Source organism: Hypanus sabinus, chromosome 26, assembly GCF_030144855.1.
Source record: "Hypanus sabinus isolate sHypSab1 chromosome 26, sHypSab1.hap1, whole genome shotgun sequence".
In the NCBI taxonomy this organism is placed as follows: domain Eukaryota; kingdom Metazoa; phylum Chordata; class Chondrichthyes; order Myliobatiformes; family Dasyatidae; genus Hypanus; species Hypanus sabinus.
Window position 1 is genome coordinate 37,544,953 of NC_082731.1, and position 17,569 is coordinate 37,562,521.

A 17,569-nucleotide genomic window follows, 5' to 3' on the forward strand; every position below is an offset into this window, starting at 1 on the left:
TATCTAGATATGGAAGCCAGGACAGTAGGGTATGGAGGGTAAACTGTCTCTCTTGCAGCAGGCTCCCCCTCTCCACGCAGCTGATGAACCCAAAGGAACGGCAGAGACTGACGCAGTTTGGCACCAGCGGTGTTGCGGGAGTTGCCAACACAGGACTGCCATGGGGACTCCAGCTCCGGATGTTCCAAAGGATTTCAAAGTGCATTTATTGTCGGAGAACGTATCAACGTGGAATGTGTATGAATGTGGGAACTCTTACAGGCAGCTGCAAAACAAGAAACCCGAAAGAACCCAGTTTAAAAAAAATCAAATGAAGACCAACACCCGATGCATAGAGAAAGAAAAAAAAACAAATCACGCAAATGACAAAAGTGATGAATAAGATTGCAAGCTGAAGTAAGTCCGTAGATCTGAACTCTGGAGCAGTCCCGAAGCCTCAGTATCGTATTAGCAGGCTCGGAGCTCAGCAGCCACATGCAGCTGGAGGTTTACTCCTAAAACCTACCCATCAGTCGGTACAGCCGCAAGGCAGTGGAGCTTTGAAATCACAGTTTCTTAAGGTTCCTTAACATTGGCACTAATTGAGGGGACAAGCTCCCTCTGCCTTTTAAGTGCTCCCAATGGCGTGCGTCTCAAACGTCCTCTGACAACCAAACCAGCTCCTGGGCTACGGAGCCAGTGGAAGTGTTTCTACTGACAGAGGGGGCTGGTCACTGGCGCTTTAAGACCAGTCGCTTCCGACAGATGGGGCCTGTCAGCCGCGCTTAGCAGCTCATCTAGGAGAAGGAAAAATCTGCCACTGATAGTTGGCAAGAAATAATCAGCAAGACAATTCAGAGCTGTTTTGCTCACTGCGGTTTCAAGCGTTCGGGGCTGGGGATGCCAGAAACAGCCGGCAGTGAAAACAAAACAACTTCATGACTTCAACAAGTTAGGAACTATGAAGAATTTGATGGCATCGACAACCGTCTTGAATATTACAATGACAATGAAGATTTGGAGGAAGCAATCATCGATAGCACTGGAAAAAGACAGTCTATCATCTGCCCTTGGGGTCTGCCCTGGTTTTGTTCATCAAGAAAGAACATGCCAACTGTCACTGGATGAATTCCTCTGTCGATAACTATTAGGAACTAATGCACAGTTTTATGGTGCTGTAGTAGTTTTGGCAGTGATCTAATCTGTTCTGTATTTCACTTGAAGACATAATTTGTTACTCAGTTGAATGGTAGTTTGATTTCTTATAGCTTCTTGACCATTTCCATGAATCTTTGATTAGTTGTGGCAGCTGCTTAAATGCGCCAGAGTGTGCTGGTGCCTGTGTGCCCCAACGGTGCCACAGACAGGTGACAGACAGTACCGCGCAAAAGTCTAAGGTGCAACTGAAAAATTTCTGTAAAGTGAAGATCCTTTCAAAACTAATGAAAAGTTTCTAAATATCAGAAAATTACTGTAAAGAACAGGAACGCAGTAAAAAAAACTCCTAAATCAAAAGAATACTTGGTGTGACCACTCTTTTGTCCTTAAAAAATGTATCAATTCACTGAGGTACACTGTCATGCAGTTTTATAAGAAAATCGGCTAGTAGGTTGTCCAAGCACCTTGGGAATTTGCCACAGTTCCTCTGCAGACTTTGGCTGTCTCGCTGGCTTCTGTCGTGACGTTGAGATCAGGCCTCTGCGGAGGCCACACCATCAGAAACCAGATAAAAAACCTGGCTTGCCTGAGACACAGGACCGTATATGCACTTTGATATTAAATTATTATGACTGATCTTTATGACAGATAGGACAATCTGTAATAACTGGAGGGATATAATATTACGGGTTAATTTAGTTAATTAATTTATTGATTTGCAGCATGGAATAGGCCCAAAACGTGCCACCCAGGAACCCCCGACTTAACCCTAGAATGACTGATTAACTGGTGCCTCTTTGGACTGTGGGAGGAAACTGGAGCACTGGATGAAACCCACATGGTTGCGGGGAGAACTGGGGTCGCCTGCACTGTGAAGCGTCGTGCTCACCAATATGCTACTGCGCCACCTCAGAACATCGCGTGGTCCCCCCAAGATACTCCAAACACACATATCATACAGAACACCAGAAACGTGCTGAAATAAAAGGAGGAAATTGAAAGACTATGGAACATGAACGGGATAGATACATTGTCCCGATAGTAATATCTACAACCGGTATCATCCCGCAGTTTCTACACAATAACATTAAACAATTAGGCCTATGCAGTAAAATTTATGTCAATCTCCAGAAAGCCTCAATACTAAACACTACCGGAATAGTCTGAAAGCTCCTAGTGATTGAGAAATGAGTGTGTTCAGCTATGCCTGTACCTCAGGTTTTATTTTTACAAATAAAAATCCAACAATCAATCAATAAGCATGCAATAAGCATTGATAGCATGAGATGTAGAGCCCTTGAAAGTGAGTCCACCGATTGTGGGCACAGTTCAGTGATGGGACAAGGGAAGTTGAGTGGAGTTATCCCCTCTGGTTCAAGAGCCTTATGGTTGAGGGGTAGTAACTGTTCTGGAACCTGGTGGTGTGAGTCCTGAGGGCATGTCCTGGGTGGTGGCGGGGGTCCCTGATGATGGATGCCGCTTTCCTGGGACGGCGCTTCTCGCAGATGTGCTCACTGGTGGGGAGGGTGCACGCCTTTCCTTTCAAGGACCTTGGTGCCCTCCGGAGCAAGGTTTCAGTTGACTGCGGGCGCTACAGCGATGCAAGTCGCCCGCTCGGTTTCCAGCCTCGCGTGTGTTTTTTTCTCTCTCTTTTTTTCTCTCTCAGGTCTGAAAGGAAATGATTTGTACAGACAACTGATGGCCACAGCATATGAGTACCCACCCATTTCCTGGGGGAGGAGCGCCGACTGCCGGTTTATAAATTCTCCAACACCAAGTCTCCAACCTTCAAAGACCCGGGGAGGAATTCTCTGCCGAACCCAGCACTCCCAGAGGAGCAGCAGACGGGTGCTAAATGACGCTTCCTTCAAGACGCCGGCAGACTGACAGAATCCTGTGCCGGGATCGGCGAGCAGTTCGACCGGGCGTGTGAGCGGCAGAAAAAAGTTTTCATTGCACTTACTGAACTTTACAGACAACTCCGGGCTCTGCCGGTGCTGACAGCGTTATTGCTGCTGTTAAATGCGATTAACACAGCCGGCCACCGAGTGAAAGAGCGGCTCCCCTTGTTAGTACCATCCGCAATATCCCGGGCGAGGATGCAGCTCCGGGTCCTGCTCAGTCTCGTCCTACTGTTCGACTCCTTCCCTGTGATCTTCTCCCTTTCCACATGCAAGACGATTGACATGGAGCAGATTCGCAAGAAGAGAATCGAGGCCATCCGGGGTCAGATCCTGAGCAAGCTCAAGCTCACCAGCACCCCGAAGGTCGAGCAGGTAACGGTCACGAACGAGGTGCTGGCCCTGTACAACTCCACCATGGAGCTGCGAGCGGACAGGTGGGAGCAGCCGGACGCTGAGACCCCAGCGGACTACTACGCCAAAGAAGTGAACCGATTCGACGGTGTGAAGCATGACAACAGTGAGTAACGCCGCTCGGTCCTAATGCCCTCCCGCTTAACCGCCTGGGGTCCCTCAACTCAGGCGCTCTGTTCAAATCTCGAGTGGTTCACTTATGCTGGGTTTTGACTGAATTATCTGCGCCCGTTGTCCAGGCAAAATTCGCCCCTTATTCCCAACCACCCCCGTCTTCCTCTCCACCCCACCACCGCAGACATTCCCAGATCCTCGCAGTCTCACCTCCCTCCCTCCGTTCTGTTGCCGGAGAGGGTCCCGTATTCAAAGCCCCTTCCCCAGATCTGGCGAGATAAAATCCCTGTGGACCACAGGCGCGACCCCTGTCTCAGAGCGAGGGGCGTGTGTGTGTACGCGAATCCTCCCGGGCTGGGGTCCCAAATGGGCATTTGGACCCCTCTCTGGGTCCACCTCCGGTGCTTTGGACTCTGAACCCCAGCGTTAAGTATCTGGGGGCTGGTCGACTGCAGGAGGCTTCACACCTCCACTGTTTTCGTGGAGGGGAGGGGCACAGGGAATCTCTGAAGTCTGGCTGTTCCATACAATGGTGGGGGCACCAGTTCTTCAGACAGACAGGCTCGCTTAGAATGGCGCAACGCTTTTGTAGCTCGGTGGTGGTGAGGGGAGGGGGGGGCAGTCAGAGTTGAGAGTTCAAACCTGGCGTCCTCTGTAAGTCGTCTGTACGACCTCCCTTTGGAATGCCTGTGTTTCCTCCAAGTGCTCTGGTTTCCTCCCACAGTCTGAAAGAAAACGTATTGTTTCGTAGCTTAATTGCTCATTTCAAATTGTCCCGTAACTTGTTGGGGGGGCGGGTTACTGGGGCCGGAGGGGCCTATTCTGCACTGTATCCCAAATAAGGGAGGTTACACCGCCCTGTTCCCATGTACCCCGGGATCAAGTTGTCCAGAATCTACAACTGCTGTTCCATTGCTTAATCTATAACTGGAAAGAAATATAGAATGTTATCTGAAAATATCCCCCTCGTAATTAGAGCCAACACCCCCCCCCCCCCCCCCCCCCCGTTAAAAGGTGATGTTATCTAAGAAGGAATGTGCTGGTCTTGGAAAGGGTCCAGGGAAGGCTAATGAGAATGATCCCAGGGATGAAGGGGTTAACCTCTGGGCTCACTGGAGTTGGGAGGGGGGGTGGTTGATTTCATTGAAACCTTTCGAACATTGATAGAGTGGGCATCCGGAGGATGCTCCCAGTAGATGGAGGGTCTAGGGGCAGAGGGTACAGCCTCGGAAGGGAAGTACATCCCTTTGGGAACGGAGATGAGGAAGAATTTCTTTAGCCAGAGGGCGGAATCTGTGGAATTCATTGCCACCGACAGCAATGGAGGCCAAGTCACTAAAGCGGAGGCTGACAGGTTCTTGATTAGCCAGGCTGTCAAAGCTTATGGGGGGGGGGGGGGGAGGCAGGAGAATGAGAGGGAACAGTACAGTCGTGGTGGAACTGTACAGCAGACTTCATGGGCTGAGTGGCCTAATTCTGCTCCTGCGCCATTTTTAAAAACAAAAGTTGTCCAAGGCCAGTACAAGACGCGCAGCCTTTAAGAAATTTGTGTCAGCTGCTCATGCAGTGATGGGTGTAATTAGGAGCAGCACAAGCTGGGCATTGTTCTGCGCTGGCCTCCTCATACCTGTAATCCCTGACCTGGGCACCTCAGCTTGGCCCAGGTGCTTGTGTGCGGAGTGGAGGAGCAAGACTTCCCCTGGTGGTCCAGGCTCCTGCTCCTTGCTCTCCTTCCCCACTGACCCCAAGAGTCCTGGTAGGGTCCTCGTTTGACCTTTTTCCTTCCTCACCAAAGTTGGTGATCCCTTCCCAAACGTTCCAGGAAATCGCGACCCCTTTCCAGCATTTATTCCCCACCCATCTCTCACCCTCGCTGATCAGGGCTGACAGAGTGCTCCCCTCCAGGCTGAGGGGCTGGAACCCCTCATAGCTACTTTAAGGGGTGTTTTGCGCAAGTGTCTGGTATAAGATTTAAATGGTTTCTTGTGCTGTTCTGTTGTGGCACCTTGATTATGTTCCTGGGATTTAGCTTAATGACCCAATGTTCATACCCTTTCAGTTTTGCTAACTGCGTTCGTCAGAAATTGAAATGTTAAGTCGTGCTACCGCTGATAAGAAACTACTGCGTTGAAAATTCAGGATCAGGTCAATTATCACTGGCATCTGCTGTGAAATGTGTTGTTTTGAGGCTACGTTGCAGTGCAAAAGGCAAAAATTTACTTGTTTGTTTGTTATGTGCCGTGCCGTGCCGTACGATGTGGGCGATCATGATCTTTCCGTGATTGTTCTGGGCAAATTTTTTTCTGCTGAAGTGGTTTGCCATTGTCGTCTTCTGGGCAGTGTCTTTCCGAGACGAGTGACCCTGCCCCAGCCATTATCAGTACTCTTCAGAGATTGTCTGCCTGGTGTCAGTGGTTGCATAACCAGGAATTGTGATCTGCACCGGCTGCTCATACGACCATCCACGTGACCCTGATTTGGTGGGGGGGGGGGGTACTACACCTTGCCTAAGGGTGAGCTGCAGGCCAGCGGAGGGAAGGAGCACCTTACACCTCTGGTAGAGACGTATCTCCACCCCGTCACCCTGGGGGATAAAATTACTGTAAGTCATAAAGATAATTAAATAATGCAAGGGAGCAGTAGTGAGGAAGTGTTCATGGGTTCGACGTCGTTCAGAAATCAGATGGCAGAGGGGAAGCAGTTGTTCCTGAATTGTTGAGTGTGTGTCCTCTGGCTCCTGTACCTCCTCCCTGACAGTAGCAATGAGAAGAGGGTGTGTTCTGGGTTTCGGATTCAGATGTAACCATCTCTGAGGATCTAACCTGGGCCCAGTGTATTGGTGCAGCTACAAAGAAGGCAAGACAGCGGCTGTATTTCATTAGGCATTTGAAGAGATTTGGGATGTCACCAAAGACACTCGCAAATCTTTACAGATGTACTGAGGGGAGCAGTCTGGGGCTGGTATGGTGGGGGGCAGGAAGCTACAGCACAGGATCGAAGCAATCTGCAGAGAGTTGCAAACTCGAGTCAGCCCCATCTTGGGTGCTAGCCTCCATCGTATCCAGGACACCTTCAAGGACCGGTGCCTCAGAAAGGCAACGTCCATCATTAAGGACCCCCACCACCCAGGACAATGCCCTCTTCTCATTGTTACCATCGGGAAGGAGGTACAGAAGCCCGAAGTGATTCAGGAACAGCTTCTTTCCCTCTGCCATCTGATTTCTGAATGGACACTGAACTCATGAACACTACCTCACTACTTTTTTATTTCTATTTTTGCACCTTTTATTTGATATATGAAGCGCGTGGCCAAGTGGTTAAGGCATTGGACTAGTGATCTGAAGGTTGTGATTTCGAGCCCCGGCCGGGGCAGTGTGTTGTGTCCTTGAGTGAGGCACTTAACCACACACTGCTCCAGTCCGCCCAGCTGAAAATGGGTACCGGCAAAATGCTGGGGGATAACCTCGTGATAGACTGGCATCCTATGGTGGGGGGGGAGGGTAGTTGCCATGGAAACCAGTATAAGCACCAGCCTGATAAGCCTATGAGGCTCAGGACAGACTTTATTTTTTTAAATTTTATTTAATATATACTGTAATTCAGTATTTTTTCCCTATTATTACTGGTGCTGGAAAGACAACAAATTTCAAAACGTATGCTGGTGATTTTAAACCTGATTCTGAAAGGCTGGACACAAGTGCTGCTACATCCCGGCTCTGCTTATAAATGGTTTACGGTTGCTAGTGAGGCTGAACTGGCATCGCGCTTCAGGATGGGGAATCAAGACCAGAGGGGCACATATCTTGAACTCTGCCCCGGACAGCCCCAAGCCCGGCTACGAAAGGAGGAGGGTGGGGCTTGGGGCTGGCAAACCCGTCGCATAAAAGCCCAGAGCTAGAGAAACGCCAGCAGAAGCTCCAAAGGCCTCCTGCCCGGGAGAGGAAGATGAAGCCCATATCACAGGAGGGATGTATTGTCACTGGAGAGAGTTTGGAGGAGGCTCAAGGAATGATACCGGCAATGAGGGGGTTAACATATGAGGAGTGTTTGGCAGCTTTGGGCCTGTACTCACTGGAATTCAGAAGAATGTGTGGGGGATCTCATTGAAACCTACCAAATGTTGAAAGGACTAGATAGGGTGGGTGTGGAGAGGATGTTTCCTATGGTGGGGGGTATCCAGAACTAGAGGGCACAGCCTCAAAACTGAGGGGGTGACCTTTTTAGACCAGAGGTAAGGAGGGCCTTTTTTTATAGCCAGAGCGTATTGAATCTGTGGAATGGTCTGCACCAGACTGCAGTGGAATCCAAGTCCGTGGGTATATTTAAGGCGGAAGATGATCATTTACTGATCAGTCAGGACATCGAAGGAAATGGCAAGAAGGCAGGTGTATGGGGTTTGATCCCATGATGGAGTGCTGGAGCAGACTCGATGGGCTGAATGGCCTAATTCTGCTCCTATACACCTGGGAAAATCAGAATCAGGTTCAATATCACTGGCCTGGGGCAAGAGATTTGCTGTTTTGTGGCAGCAGTACATTACAAAACATAATAATAGAGAAAAGATGTGAATTACTGTAATAAGACTGTAAATTACAGTAAGAAGTAAAATATATATTTAAAAAGTTTTTTAAAGACTGGCCCAGGACTGAGGATTCTGGTTAGCTGCTATTAGCGGCCTTTGCCCCAGCAGGGGTGATGGACTTAAGGAAAAGACTTGCCTTGTGCGTGAATTGCAACCCAGCAGGCTGCTCGGCCTGTCTGTTTCCTTCCTATCCATGTCCCACCCCCACCCCACCCAGCGCATTTTATCGGAGCGTTAACAAAGGTGCTGGGCGTAGCGGAGGATGAAAGACGTGCAGTCGACGAGGCTGAGACCGCCAAAGCTGCGGAGTGTGATCACAGCCGAGGCTAAAGAGCGGGGAAGCTGGTGAGCGTGTGCAGTGAGCTGCCAGTGGACGCAGGTTCGACCGACGTTTAGGAGGAGTTTGGATAGGTGCGTGAATGGGACCAGGCAGAGTAATAGTTGGGCATGGACTAGATGGGCCAAAGGGCCTGTTTCCTTGCTGTGACCCTACAGTGGAGCTGATATCTTGTAACTCCAGCAACCTGGTTTGCATCCTGAACTCTGGTGCCCTCGCGTGAAGTTTGTATGCCCCTGCCGAGACTGCCTGGGGCTTGCCCGTAGCGGTGAGTCAATTGGCTGTTGTAAGTTGCTTTGCTATTCTCACGTGCTGGGGCATGGCATGGCGCCTGCCCCATGAACAGAGTGGGATCGAAACAACAGCTTCTGCCTTCGGCGTTCGTTCTTTTCTCTCAGCTTCATCGGATACTGGCCGACGGCTTCGCCGAGCGCCTCCACTCCTTTTGCCGCGAGGGGGACTTCCTGGTGGCCAAGCATTCTGATTCCCATTCCCGTTCCGACATGTCGATCCACGGCCTCCTCTTGTGCCAAGATTAGGCCCCCCTCAGGGTGGAGGAGCAACACCTCGTATTCCATCAGGATAGCCTCCAACCTGATGGCATGAACATCGATTTCTCCTTTTCTGATGAACAAATTTCCCCCCCCCAATCTATTCCCCACTCTGACCTTTTACCTCGTCTCAATTGCCTATCACCTCCCCCTGGGTCCCCTCCTTCTTCCCTTTCTCCTGGAGTCCTCTCTCCTCTCCTATCAGATTCTTAACTCTCCAGCCCTTGACCCTTCCCACCCACCTGGCTTCACCTATCGCCTTCCAGCTACCCTCCATCCCCTCCATCCACTTTCTAATTCAGTCATTTCCCATCCCACCCCCGGCTCCCAGTCCTGAAGAAGGGTCTCGGCCTGAAAAATCGATTGTTAATTCATTTCCATAGGTGCTCCCCGGCCTGCTGAGTTCCTCCGGGGGGGTGTGCGTGCGTGTGTGCGTGTGTGCGTGCGTGTGTGTGTGTCTCAGGATTTCCAAAATCCGCTGCCTCTCTTGCCTTTACGATTAACACTGGCAATCTTGGTTGTCAGTCTAGAACCAAGTCAGTCAGTCTTGATTGTAGTTTATCAGTGAATTCTACTGTATTCCCTTGATCTGCTATGAATGCCCGCAAGAAACTCAATCGCAGGGGCCGTTTATGGCGACGCCTTTGGCCCCTGGATAACAAATTTACTTTGAACTTCAACTTGTGCCAGTTCACATTGCCAACCCTCAGCGGGTTTCGGGGTGGGGGGGGAGAGATTTGGGGATGGGCATTGCAGAGCTTGGGACCCGGCCGCATGGCTGCTGGGAATGGGGGGGACGAGCTGTAAGAGCATGGCAATCCTGGGGGGAGGAGGGTGGGACCGGGCGGTGGCGGGCAAAAGCCGGGAATGGAATCTGCAAGCTCCTCCTCCAGGAAGCTTCTGATTGACCGCTGCCCCTGCTCGTGCATTACATCATCCACTCAGCTATAGTCGGGAATAATCAGTTGAAAAATATTTGGATACTCCTGTCATGACATTCCAAGCGCTCTGTGGCTGTTCCTTGCCAATTCCGGAGAGAAAGCTGCACCCTCTGTGGGTGTGGGAGTGTGTGTGTGAGAGACTGGGATCAGCACATGTTCAATTGCGGCGGTGTCTGTGCGAATGGGAGTTCCACATTAGCGCGATGTGCACGTTTGCTCTCGGTGGCTCTGTTCCTGCAGACGCAGTGGTGTTTATTTGTGCATTGCATGCTGTGGTTTCCCTGTGGGATTAGTTTGGGATTTGTGCAGGGCCCAGAGGAGCTGGGAGCTCTGGCTGCTACTGCAGAGGACAGGGACTCCTCTCCAATCAGATCCCCCCCTTCCTCAGCCCGTCGCCCTATCAACCCGTCACCTCACGGCTTCTTGCTTTTCCTCCCTCTTCCCCGTCTGCCCTCCTTCCCCCTCACCTGGGTTCACCTGACAGCTTGTTCTCCCTCCCCTCCTCCCCCCTTCCCTTCCAGTCCTGATGAAAGGCCTCAGCCCAAAAAATTGACCATTTGTTCCCCTCTGTAGGTGCTGCCTGACTTGCCGAGCCCCTCCGACATTCAGCCTTCCCCTCTCGTGCGATGGACTCTCATTTTCGTGAGTCGGGCTGCTGTGTCCTGCAAACCAATGAGACAGGCTGACATGGAGACAGTTTCACAAAGTACACTGCAGCTGCTGGGGTCAAATCAACAGGTACAACAAGCTGGAGGACCTCAGCAGGTCGGACAGCATCCGTGGAAACGAGCAGTCAACTTTTCGGGCCGAGACGTCGACTGCTCGTTTCCACAGATGCTGGCCTGACCTGCTGAGTTCCACCAGCTTGTTGTACGTGTTGATTTAGTCGGTATCGAGTTCCTTGTGCTCCTGCCCTGGGAGGGAGGGTTTGACACGACAGTTCAGAGGGAGGTCTACCCTGTATCTAACCCCAACTGTCCCTGCCCTGGGAGGGTCTGACGGGGCAGTTCTGAGGGAGATCTGCTTTCCTGTGGCAGCGCACTGTGTCGATGTGATCAGTGGTGGGGAGGGCTTTACCAGTGATGGACTGAGATGGACCCGTGATGGACTGAGGTGCCCTCACTGTGGTAAAGCAATGCCCAGCTTGCATACAGCAAGGTGGTAGAGGTGGCAACGATGGCATAAGGCACGTTTGCCTTCATTGGCTGGGGGTCGGTCGTAAGGGTGAGGCCATTATAAAACATTTTAATCAGTTATCACAACTGCATTAGCGTAGTCACTGTCTGTGGGAGAGCTGGCTCTGAGTTTCACTCGTGACCAAGAGTTGCAACAGGCCATCCCAGATATTGCATTTCTCTAGATTTGAGACTGTTTAATGTCATTTCCTGCACAAATGAAAGGAGGGCGGAATAGTTCTTACTCCAGAGCTGATGCAGCACAAGAAAACCACAACAGATTAAAAACACAATAACAATAAACACACTAAATATAAATCCATAACAGGTCGGGCAGCATCTATGGAAAAGAGTTTCGAGCCGAAACCCTTCCTCACGACTGAGAAGGAAGGGGAAGATGCCAGAATAAAAATATGGGAGGAGGGACACACTCCCAGGACAGGGTCAATGTGGGTTAGGTACAGAGTGAAGTTCCCTCTACACTGTCCCATCACACACTCCCAGGACAGGGACAGCACGGGTTAGATACAGAGTGAAGCTCCCTTTGCACTGTCCCACCACACACTCCCAGGACAGGGACAGCACAGGTTAGATACAGAGTGAAGCTCCCTTTGCACTGTCCCTTCACACACTCCCAGGACAGGGACAGCACGGGTTAGATACAGAGTGAAGCTCCCTCTACACTTTCCCATCACACACTCCCAGGACAGGGACAGCATGGGTTAGATACAGAGTGAAGCTCCCTCTACACTTTCCCATCACACACTCCCAGGACAGGGACAGCACAGGTTAGATACAGAGTGAAGCTCCCTTTACACTGTCCCATTACACACTTCCAAAGCACAGGTTAAATATTCTCCATGTACAGTTCTGGTCACTGCATTATACGAAAGTTGCAGAGAGGGTCCAGAAGAGATTTGCCAGGGTGCTGCATGGACTAGAGGGTACAAAACGGAAAGAAAAGTTGAACCTCACGCCAGAGATTCCCAATCTGAGGTCCACTAACCCCTTGGTTAATGGTATAAAATGGGTTGGGAGCCCTTACGTGGAGGCTGAGGAGAGATCTGATGGAGTTGAGAGTCTTAAGACTCATTTCCCCAGAGTAGAAATGTCAAACACCAGAAGACATGCTTTAAAGGCTGCAGTGGGGAAGTTTAAAGACAGTGTGCTCGGGGGGGGGGGGGGATCACTAAACAACCTTCCTCCCCCTCCACCCCACCCCGGAAACTTTGCCCCTTCAGGTCCACCCCTGGTGTCCGCCGGCTTCTTGGAGATTGTTTGCTGAGTTGAGTCAGAGAGGCTGGTGTCCTTGTCTCGCGCCATTACCGGGCTGATAGAAATGAAAGACAATCTGCTCAGTCTACGTGTAGGGTGAGCACTGTCTGGCTGTGGTGTAAATAGTGACTCATGTTATCTGTGTTGACTGGGAGATGTTTGTGGATGAATTTTCCAACGTTTTGGCCTTTCTCAGTATCATTACCCTTCAACACTACGAGGAGAGCTATTTAAGAATGTAAGTGATAGGCGTAGGAGGATGAATCGGGCCCGCACACTTGTTCCTCCTTTCAACATTACAGTGGCACATCTTCTACCTCAGCACCGTTTACCACCTGTTGTAATGTGGACAAAGTCACTGAGAGATGCAGCTGGTAGATGTGAAGTGGTCTTCTGTTCCACAAAATAAGATTCACCAGGCATCACATTGAGACCCTTTCTGAGGGAGAGGCCTGCTCGGCCCAACATTACATGACATGTTGTATGCCAAAGATCAAAGGACAATTCTAAATTTATGATGTATCTATAGTGCTTCCTTTGAATTACATACAACTTTCACACCTCTTTCTTCTCACCCACACTCCAGACAAGCAAAGTGATTTTAAGTTGGCATTGTCTGGCCTTCCAAGGAACTGTGGTTCACAACTTTTGGGAACCCATTGTCCAGAGATACATTTAAAATTTAAACTACAGTCCATACTCAGATCTGAAGATGGGTTGAAGGGACTTCGCGTATGTGCTAACCCCAAAAGGACGCTCACGTCACCATCCCCTTATCCCTCACTATCCAGAAAGCTATTCATCTGATAAAGAATATTTTTAAAGTTGAAGATTAGTTTTATTTGTCACATGTGCGTCGAATTATCGAAGCACTCAGAGAAATGCGTCATTTGCATCAACGACCAGCGCAGTCCGAGGATGCGCTGTGGACAGCCCGGGAGTTTTCACCGTGCTTCCAGCGCAGGTCCGCAGCTAGTGGACCCAAATCTGTAAGCCTTTGGAACGCGGAAGGAAACCGGAGCACCACACGGTCGCGAGTAGAAGCCGCAAGCGGACAGTGGCAGGATCACTGGCACCGAAAGGTGTTACGTCAGCCACAACACTCCCTGTGTTGCGACTGCATTTGATAACTGAGCATCCTCCGATCTGGAGACCTTCAAAGACCCACCTCTCCTCTGGGAGAAGAAGTTTGTTTTCACTTCGGAACTGGCTTGTCTTGTGTGCTAGAACTATTCAAGTGTAGGGCCAGGCACTTTGGTCCACCCAGCCTGTAATCTGCTTCTACTTGGACCACATCGCTCTCAACAATGTAGCCATCCAAACTTCCCTTAAACGTTACAATTGAATCTGCAACACCCACTTCTGCTGGCACACTCAAACCACCCTCTGAACGAAAACGTTTCCCCTTCTCGTCGTCTTGAATATGTCACCTTTCACCCTAAACCCATTACCCCTAATTCTAGTCTACGCAACCGGAGTGGAAGAAGTTAGCATGGGCTCACCCTATCCCTCTCTCTCTCCCTCTCTCTGCTGCCTGTTACAATGCTGGTGGTTTAGGGCAACAATGGAGGCCCAGGGCTTCCTTCATCTTGTCTGCCCCTTGCTTTTCACTACCGGCAGTCATGCAAGTCTTGGGTGGAGACTTGGGAATACCGTCACACTCAGATGTAGAAGGATTCTTCATTGCTTTTTCCGTAACAATACTTTTTTTGACCAATAAGGGTTGTTGGCCATGAGCTGAGTCCCCGAACTAGAGGACTGGTGGATACCTCTTAATCTGACCTCTACCCTTTGACCTGTTTGGCATGGGTGACCCTACCAAGAGCCAAAGCATAAAGCCCTGACTCCAGCTGATGTAGACCTCCGGGTCATTGAGGCACGCAAGCCTCCAAACCTTACACCAAGGTTCTGGTCCTCTTGGAGGTCACCCTGTCTATACTCCTCATAAATTTGTATACCTCTATGAGATCTCCTCTCATTCTCCTCTCTCCAGGGAGCTTATTTCAACTCTATGTCTTTTATCAATCCATTAACTGGCAATCTGTGTCAGTATAATCATCATCATCATAATGCGCCGTGTTATATTATGTCATCATTATGCGCCATGTTGTGTAACTCGGGCAATCACAGTCTTATCTGTGACCATGATTGTTCTTGGCAAATTTTTCTACAGGAGTGATTTGCGATTGCCTTCTTCTGGGCAGTGACTTTACAAAACGGGTGACCCCCAACTCTTATCAGTATCAGTGGTCGCATAACCAGGACTTGTGATATGCTCCAACTGCTAATACAAACATCCACCATCTGCTCTCATGGCTTCACGTGACCCTGATCGGGGGGGGGGGGGGCGGTAAGCAAGTGCTTCACCTTGCCCAAGGGTGACCTGCAGGCTAGCGGAGGGAAGGAGTGCCTCACGCCTCCTTTGTTGAGGGACATAGCGCCTCCCCACCACCCACATGTCAGTGTACTGCCTCCAGTCCCACGTGCTCCAAACCTCCTGTGTGAAATCGAACATGAAAGCCTTCTTTAAGACTTTTCATCGCCAGTTCCCCTCATGTCTGCCAGCTTTGAGGATTCAAGACAGTTTCATGTCGTTTCTTGTTATTCCAGATCTGATGCAGTATAAAAATACCCACAGATTTAAAAAAAAACACAATAAATATAAATAGTCTCTGGACTGTGGGAGGAAGCCAGAGCACCCGGAGGAAGCCTACGCGCTAATGAGGAGAACGTGCAAACTCCTCTCAGACTGCAGTGGGGATCGAACTCTGATCGACCACACTGTAGAGCGCTGCGCTAACCACGGCGGCCCATACCCCTCTCTTTTCTGAAGTAGTGGGGTCCCATTTTCTCTGTGCTCTCCAGAATCCGCAGGGTTTTGGGGGATGTTAACCAAGCCATCTGCTATTTCCATAACCCCCGTCCTCCGTGTTCTGCAAAGTTAATCACCAGCTCCTTGGGGCTTATCAAATTTTTGATTCATCATCTTCGTAAGGAAGATTTCTTGACGCAAATTATTTTCTTTCATTTCCTCTATTCCGCAATACCCTTGGTTTTCTGGTATTTCTGTGTGCTTTTATGGTGTGTCTTCCTCCGTAAAGATGGACACAGAGTATTTATTTAATTCCTTTGTCGGTTCTGTGTTCCCCATTTTTAAGCCCTTGCATCTCTGAATGGGATTCCCGTTTCCTTTCCACCTACTTATTGGAAACTCTCTCAATCTATTTTCTTCTGGTGTTCGCGGGAGTTTCTCCATCGCTTACATCTTGGTGACCAGGCTGCCTCAACCGTCCCATTATCCCCTCTCCCTGTCCTGGGACAGTCCCTTGCTGTGCACAAAACCAGCTGTACGCCCAGAGAAAAACAAAGGTTCAAAGGTCAAACTTAATGTCAGAGAAATGTATACAGTATACATCCTGAAATGCTTTTTCTCTGCAAAACATCCACGAAAACTGAGAAGTGCCCCAGAGAATGGACTGTTAAACATGAGAACTCCAAAGTCCCCCCCAAGCTCCCCCCTCCTGTGCGTTGGTGGCAGTGAGCCACGACCCCCCCTTCCCCCACTAGCAAAAATAAATGCACATTGGTACCAGCACCGAGCCCAAGCGCGTGCTAAGCAATAGCAAAGACACAGACCAGAGTTACCCCAAATGCTTTGTATTTCATCTGAAATTTGACAAACAACAGGTTCTCTCTCTCCCTGGCAAGGGAGGGGGAGGTGTCCCCCATTTTCACAGCGAGCGGGAGACATAACAACAACCCACTGGTTTACGGTGTTAGAAGTACGTTTGGTCGCTTTTTACGAGCCCTGTGTCCAAAGATCGCAAAGACCCCGGGTCTTCGGGCCCACAGTGAAAGATTTTCCAGCCTCCCCGAAGACACACGGATCTCCTGCCGTGACCCCGGCCCTCAATCTGCCAGTCTCCAGAGCCCCAGGATCTTAGGCTTCCAAACACCATCGAGACTCTCAGGCCGAACCCTTGGCATGTCGAAGAGTGGCCAGTCGTGGAACCCCGAGAACGGGTCCCATTCCAGCAAAGAACCGGAGCCTGCGTGTCAGGGTCAGGGTCGCTGTTTCCGAAGATGCAAGCAAAGGAGTCGCTGTTAGGCGCCATTATCCCTTCGAATCTCCACCTTCACACACACTGAGGAACTCAGCATGCCAGACAGCATCTGTGGAGAGGAGTAAACAGCCAACGTTTTGGGCTGGGACCCTTCATCCGAACCGGAAAGGAAGGGGGGGGGGGGGTGGTCGCAAGAATATAAAGGTGAGAAGAGGGGAATGAAGACGAACTAGAAGGTGACGAGTGAAGCCAGGTAGGTGGGAAAGGTCAAGGGCTGGAGAGGAAGGAATCTGGTAAGAGAGGAGAGGGGACCACGGGAGAAAGGGTTGATGGAGGGGCACCAGGGTAGGTGAGGATAGAGGCCAGAGTGGGGGAGTAGAAGAAGTGGGGCGGGGGGAGAGAGAAAGAGAAAACATTTACAGGAAGGGGAAATCGATGTTCAAAGCATCAGTCTGGAAGCTACCTAGACAGGACATGAGGTGTTGCTCCTTCACCTGAGAGAGGCCTCCTCGTGGCAGAAGGTGAGATCCTGGACCGTTGTGTCGGAACAGGAGTGGGGGTTGGAATTGAAAATGCTGGCCACCGGGAAATGGAGGGACTCCCCCATCTCCCTCTCCAGTCCTGGCTACAACTCACTCAGCCAGCCTCGAGATCTCACTCAAGATCGTCTGTGGGATCTTGCTGTGCACAGGCCTCTGTCTCTCTACCCCCCATTTCCTACTTTACCCTGTTGACCACACAAGTGGCTTCGTTGACCGTGTCTAGTTTTCCTGCACTCTGAGGCGGAGAATGGCAGTCTGCGAGCACACGCTCTCGTCCGGATGCTGATCAAGCCTGACTAATCGTGGCAGGATTCGGTGACGTGGCTCTTCCAAGAAAGGTTGGGTCTTGAGGCGGCAGATCGTAACATCAGAACAGTGAACTGTCGGCCTCCCCTCTTGCTGTGGCGGAAGCAATATCTCTCTCTCCCTCCTTAGTGAGAGATGAGACTGTCTGTGATGTCAAAGCGTTGGGACGGACAAAACTCCTGTCACGGTCTCTTTGGGAGCTTGGTGGGGTGGGGGCTGGGTGTCGGTAC

General features: G+C 50.4%; 1 protein-coding gene across 1 annotated transcript in view; it reads left to right on the forward strand.

Moving 5' to 3' along the window:
* The first annotated feature begins 1,888 nt into the window (after nucleotides 1–1,888).
* The window catches only part of LOC132381458 (transforming growth factor beta-3 proprotein-like), a 66,705-nt gene continuing 51,024 nt past the window's right edge, over nucleotides 1,889–17,569 (forward strand). The window contains exon 1 of the mRNA XM_059950880.1: nucleotides 1,889–3,558. Within this exon, the coding sequence (XP_059806863.1) occupies nucleotides 3,237–3,558 (322 nt within the window). The 5' untranslated portion in view covers nucleotides 1,889–3,236. The remainder of the gene's footprint in view (nucleotides 3,559–17,569) is intronic.